The sequence below is a fragment of the Epinephelus moara genome, chromosome 21 (assembly GCF_006386435.1).
Source record: "Epinephelus moara isolate mb chromosome 21, YSFRI_EMoa_1.0, whole genome shotgun sequence".
Taxonomy (NCBI): domain Eukaryota; kingdom Metazoa; phylum Chordata; class Actinopteri; order Perciformes; family Serranidae; genus Epinephelus; species Epinephelus moara.
The window spans coordinates 37,665,215-37,671,847 of NC_065526.1; the positions used below are offsets into that span (position 1 = coordinate 37,665,215).

Here is a 6,633-nt window from a genome sequence, read left to right on the forward strand (position 1 = left end):
ATTTAAAAAGTGCTTATACACATTTTATAAAAGGCACAAATACCAGTGTTTCCACATATAGGATTGGTATCTAACAGAACTACACCTTGGATTGGTCAACTGTATAATAAGATTATTCTGGGACCCCTGCAGTCTACATATAAACTTAAACATCAGTCTTCTCAGGGTGGCCTGGAAGGTGTTTATCCCTAAATCACAAAAAAGCTTGCTGGCACTACTACCCCTGGGCTGCTTGAGCAGGATTCTAGAGCAGGTCTAGATAATACTCTTGAATCTATCTATCTATCTATCTATCTATCTATCTATCTAGGCCATAAGCATAGCCGATGCCAATGTTTTGAGATCCAGTAGGGGCAGATAATACAGATATAACAATAAAGGCGAAAAACAAGTAGGTTTCTGGTTTTGGTTTAATTTCTATGTCAATTAGCCATTTGAAGACGAAAATGGGAAAAGCACGTGGATATCTGTTTTTTCTCATTCACACAAAAATCGGAAAATTAAAATGATGCATTGTATATTTGTATATTTGTTTATCCTGTTATAAAACAAGTTAAACAAAGCTGTGGACGGAGGGTAGCCTACACCAATAGTAGCGAAACGTTCATAGTTCGCATCTAAGTTTAACATAATGTTGAAAGTTGAAAAAATATATATGAACAAGTTATGGCATGAGATGTTTAATGCTTCATAAACAGCGGTAACTTAGATGGTGATCTCCTTCCTTTCTCGGTCATGTTGATCTTTTTCTTTCCTAATCATTTGGGTTTGTGAATGGTGCGTAAATATTGCCACTGCAATGACTTGTGGGATGGAATTATCTCCTTTCCTATCGCTTAGGAAGGTCCGATGTATCCTATGTATCCTATGCTAAAGGAGATCTGAAAGGAAGCATTGAACCTCCTTTCCTTAGTGTTTAGAGAATTCAAACAGCTCTTATCATGGCGGCCACTAAACTACTTCCGGGTCATTTCACTCAGCTAGGAACCTTCCTAAGCAAAAAAGACTTTCCGACTGCAGCCTATGTGTATGTGTTGAAAAGTAAAGTGTATATATTTGTGAGAGTGAAAATATATGTATGTGAAAGAAGAGTGAAAATATATGTATGTGAAAGAAGAGTGAAAATATATGTATGTGAAAGAAGAATGTATGTGTGTGAGAGAGAAAATATATATATATGTGTAAGGAAAATGTATGTGTGTGAGAGAGAAACTATATGTATGTGTAAGGAGAATGTATGTGTGTGAGAGGGTGAGAATGAATTATGTCTTGTACGGCCCCTCATACATATGCATGTACTTTGGATACAACAACTGTGTGCCAAGTTATACTTTTTACCAGTCTCTACTCAAGCTTATGTTATCCCAAAAGACACAAAGGACAATTGCCATCAAAAAAGCTGATGTTTCGGTATTTAGAGATTAGAGTGGTCTAAAGCTGGATTCATAATTGTATGTTTTGATTTATACTTAAAAGTTGGATTTCAGCCATTTACATCACTTCAGCCCTCCAGACACATTTTAAAATTCATTATAAATCTGTGGGTACAGCTTAGCCTCTCAACACAGGAGTATAAATCCAATTTAAGGTCTTGGATTTTGTACCCTCTACTAAAAGGAATTCTTTAGCAACAAAATTATCATGTGTATATCAGTTACCCACCCAGCGTTCAATTCATAAAACTTTGTTTTTCAAAAGTGGAGACAATTCTTGATGAGATGAAGTCAGAGGGGACCACATTTAATGACAGCAAAACTATATAAAATATTTCACATAACTTGTACAGTATAATCCAAATCCTTATTTATCCAAACATATGCTCAGTACTTCCTAAACACACATGCATTTTCCCTAAATTCTTACTATTTAAAACACTTTTTTTTTTCTTTTTTTTTTGGCTACTCAGTGTTCTGTGCAGTGTACTTCTTGGGACAATTTGGTCCTCAGATTTTGCTGCCGAGTGAGCACTCTTGACTTTCATGCTACTATCTGGTACAGACAGCTGTGGACCTAACGCCAGGGCCACACCGCCCGCGGAAGCGCCGCGAATAGCCTAGAAGCGCCGAGAAGAGAAGGCAGTTTCCTTTCGGCGCCCATGTTAACCGACTGTGTCGTCCACACTGGCCGCGCCGCGCCGGGAAGCTCCACGGCAGGCTCACGATTTGCAGCGATCAGTTCGGCATCTGGTCTATTTTCTGTGCGAGCCGCGAGCGAATGTGTCAAGCCAGGCAGTGAAAAATAACAGCTGGGAGCAGAATCGCTTGTCGACGGCGTGGAGAAATGCGCGTCTGATGTGAACGGAGGTTCTCCGGCGCGCGCGAGAATTTCGGTGCGCTGCGCTTCGCAGGCAGTGTGGCCCTGGCGTAATGCAGTGGAACAGAGGAGGAGAGACTCTGCACCATGGCCCTAAGATAACATTATCTTCTCTCTTCTGCTTAAAAGTGGTGAATTTACAGCTCACAGCAACTTAATACAAGACAGTCTCTGGCTTTTGTTTTATATCTAGTGAGCAAAAAATGTTGTTGCACATTTCCAACCCGTGGTTAGAGCAGTTAGCTGGTTTACTATATTATGTGAATGTTACTGTCACACCGAACATCCCACTGAGCCTGTTCAAACTATAAAACTTTATGAAACAAAAAGAATCATCACATATTCATATTGAACAGCCAAATCTGATTCGACTGACATAATTCTGAGTTGGATACAACAATGGGTAATTGATGTATAAATGATTGTTTTGTGGGTAAAGTGTTCCTGGCTTTAAGTCAATTTATCCATCCATCCATCCATCCATCCATCCATCCTATACCTACATATTTCTAATCACTGTTACTGGGATGCCAGAGTCATGGATTGGTCAGGGACACACTTAGAACTGGTCACCAGTGTAGTGCAGAAATATTGACATCATTCACTACATTAACTTACTTACGAAAGGAGGAAATGCACACAAACACAAGGAAAACATGCAGCAGGACGAGCAGTCTAACATGATGACACATCAAACTTAAATATGTCGGATAAGTGATGAGAAGTGGATCTTGGCTAATGTTTGTTTTCATCTGTCATACTGGATAGAGCCAGATCACAAAGCTTACTACCACCTGTGGATTCCTGTGGATGTTGTCCCACATCACTTCTACTGGAGACATATTAGAAAGGCATCTTGTAATGGCCAATATTAACAGCGGGAAAGATTACAGTATGCAGAATCTTTTTCAGTGGCACCTGACTATTGTTTTAAGAAAGACAATATTCATAGATTAAAGTCTTTTCCCTGCTTGCATTAAAACCAAATGTCCAGCCATGCTCATGGATATTAAATAGTCAAGCATATACTGAGTAGAAGGTCAACAAAAGGAAAGATAAAGAGTAAAGAAAAATGTGTGCCTCACCCTCTGTCATCCTCTACTTGCACCCCTACAGAGGTGAACTTAGATGGGTCCTCTGGGTCTGGAATCTCCTCCGGGCCATCCACCTACAGGGGACAGACATGATAAATCCCTATAATAACCATTATAATACCCCTTACAATTACAGAACTAAATTAAATGTGCAAACAGTGATGAATGGGCCCTTGCACCTTTGCACAAGTCCGGGGTACTGGTGAGACGCTAGCTGACACAGCTGTTTATTTCTGTGAAAGTCAGATACTGCACGCAGTAGTGAGATGTTTTTTCTTGCATAGAGTTTGGACACTGGAATGACCAATTTCTCATGTTGTACCACTTCCTGTGTCCACTATTTAGCCCTAAAGTACACACTAATTGTACATCATGTTGCTGTAAATCAACTGTAGACCACACCATGTAAATTTAATGTAAATGAAAAAAAATTCTCAGACAAGACTTACTTCCTGTTGTCAGTAGGCGGTGCTGTGATTATGACACCGAATTGACATGTTCATATCTTCAGGCCCTTGACTCTTATCAAATATGTGAAATTTGGAGCAGATTGGCTAATGTACACTGAAGTTACAATTTCCTGTTTCATGGAGAATAATGTGTCGCCATGGCGACTGCGTTCAATAAAAATTCATAATCTTCATGGGGTAGCTATGTACCGTGAAGTTACCAACCACTTTGTTTCTTGGCAAAAAAGTAAATTTGATGCCTCGCCACGGTCACACAGTTTGACAAAAACTCAAGCTTTTAACAACTTTTCATGTCAAAGGTCTTTAGCTGGTCCAGACAAAATTTGAAGTCAATCAGATTAAATCAGTAGGAAAAGTCTGTTAAAGTATGACCCCTATAAATGACTAAAAATGCACAAAAATGGCTGACTCCCTGTTGGGTTTACGGTATAGCTCCAAGGGCTTTTTTGTACATTTGGACATGATACATGTGCACACCAATTTTGTACATCTAGGTAAAATGTACCATGGGGCTTCTTTGTTGAAGTTTTGTAGGGGGCCCTACTGAGCCTTTTCTTTGACACCCAAGCATAAGACCCATAAAATTACACATTTTTAACTAGTTCTGGTGTGTGTGCAAAGTTTTGTGAGTTTTCGAGCATCTTTGGCTCTTAAAAAATGTGATTCATTTGAGAGAGAATAATAATTCTATCAGATTCATTCAGGTCCTTGCATCGTTTTCTGCCATGGCCCTAATAATAACATTGGTTACATCATAAGAAGCACAGCATTGTTAAACTGATGTGAAACAGTGTTAATTTGTCTATGTCTCTCCTCTATGTCTCTCCACCTCCCCTGCTGTCTCATACACACCTGGATGCCTATGGAGAGACATTTTCCCTTCCTGAGTGCTTCTTTCCTGTATATATCCCGGTGGTCTTCAACAACTTGCCCCCTGCTTAGGACCGACGGAGTGGGGGGGCTGACTGTCATGGTGCTGTTACTGACATGCTGACTGGCTGGTCCGTGGACCTACATGGGAATAATGATAGCAGACATGTTTTGAATACAATATTCACAAAAGCAATGAAAATGTACAAAGTACAAAGCACTAACCTGTGCATTAGCAGCTTCTATGGCAGCTGTCAGGGCCTTCATGCTGTCAATGCTCTCTGTTGAGTTACTGAGTCCTGATTGGATGGTCATGTCACCTCTGGGTCCCTCCTCTTCCATGTATGCATCCTGATTGGTTTTAGACAACATTGAACATTGCGAGTCCAAACAAATTCATATAGCCTACTTTTTTACACTGAGCTTTATATGGTTCTTATTACAGGCTTAAGTGGTTGTCATTCCACTCAGGTGGACGACCTGGATAAAACATCAACAGGACACGTCACTACAACATCACATGGCGCTTCTAATGATGACGACAGACGCAGTCGTCGAAACTGTCAAGGTATGACAAAAACAACACTTAAGCCTGTACTAAGAACCATATCAAACTAATTGAACATTTCTTTCAAGACAAAATGTTAATATGACCACTTATATTACATAGTATCATTTATAATATTTGAATTAAGCTGTAAACAAAGGAGGCCATGACCTCTCATATGTCTGTTACCATCTGCTATTCTGTAATCCTCAAAGCATTTGTCACCACAACTATGATGAAATTAGTAAAGTAATACGTCCATTTCAAAAACTGTAAACATCACTGTCCTCATACTTCCATGCATCCTTTATTTTGGCATAGATGCAGCAAATAAATGGCACTAAAGGGCAGAGTCAAAAGTTTCACACAGCAACAAACGAGATGACAGCGGAGGAAGTCGCAATATAAACGGAGGTAGTGTTGTAGACAACGGTGGTCAGTGCAGCCACTGTATACTTCCCAACATGTGGATGGAGAACTCTTTTCACTATTTTTTTTAATTTTTGTCTCCTATGGTCATATCACACCTGAACTACACTACACCTTCACCTATACCCATAATGTACATCATTTCCCAAATAGATGTGTTGGTATTCTACATGTGTTACTACATGAAGTGAATATTAACACAGTAAATATGTGTATTTGTGTGCAGTACCTGGGCAGACTCTGTGCTGCTCTGGGCTGTGATTGAGATGTAGGGCTTGGAGGATGTGGAGCAGGTGGAAGTTCGGGGCGGCACTGGTGGAGGTGTTTTCTTATAGGTGGTGATGCAAGATGAAACTACAAAAAAAAAGAGAGAGAGAGAAAGAGGGAGGGACAACAAGAAGGGGAAAGAGATAAAGTTAAGTTACATTTCTATACAGTATATGTTGTAAACAACGCACCCATCTGATCGACAAAAAAACTCCAATTGCAACCATAAGATTACATTTTCTAATTCTACAGGTGTTGATACACAAGATCAAGTCTAACTTTACTAATTGCAAGCAATTTAAACTGCACATGTGCAGCAGTGACATTCAGTTAGTTGTACCCTTGTTTACAGAATATCTGGATCCGACTCCAGCCTCACTGTGATTATGAGATCTTATTTTGTTCTCATATAAAGGCTACTGACCTAAGCAAGGTTTAACAAGGTTTTTAGTTTGACTGTGAGACTCCGGTTATATGTAATCTGACATCTCCAGACCAAATCACAAATGCAAATTAGTGTATCTGCCAGAGCAAATAAAAATGAGCTCTTAATTTGTCTGGTTCCCAGGTTAGGTCTTGTGATGCTCTGGAACAAATCTGATCAGTATAGTGCAGACTATCCCTGAGTTAACCAACTCCCCTG

General features: G+C 39.7%; 1 protein-coding gene across 1 annotated transcript in view; it reads right to left on the reverse strand.

The window, feature by feature from the left end:
• LOC126382496 (disks large-associated protein 1-like) overlaps positions 1–6,129 on the reverse strand; it is a gene marked incomplete at its 5' end in the record, with an annotated part of 36,350 nt that extends 30,221 nt beyond the window's left edge. The window contains 4 exons of the mRNA XM_050032391.1: positions 3,399–3,481; positions 4,730–4,888; positions 4,973–5,098; positions 5,953–6,129. Of these exons, the coding sequence (XP_049888348.1) occupies positions 3,399–3,481; positions 4,730–4,888; positions 4,973–5,098; positions 5,953–6,129 (545 nt within the window). The remainder of the gene's footprint in view (positions 1–3,398; positions 3,482–4,729; positions 4,889–4,972; positions 5,099–5,952) is intronic.
• Between the last annotated feature and the right edge of the window lie 504 nt (positions 6,130–6,633).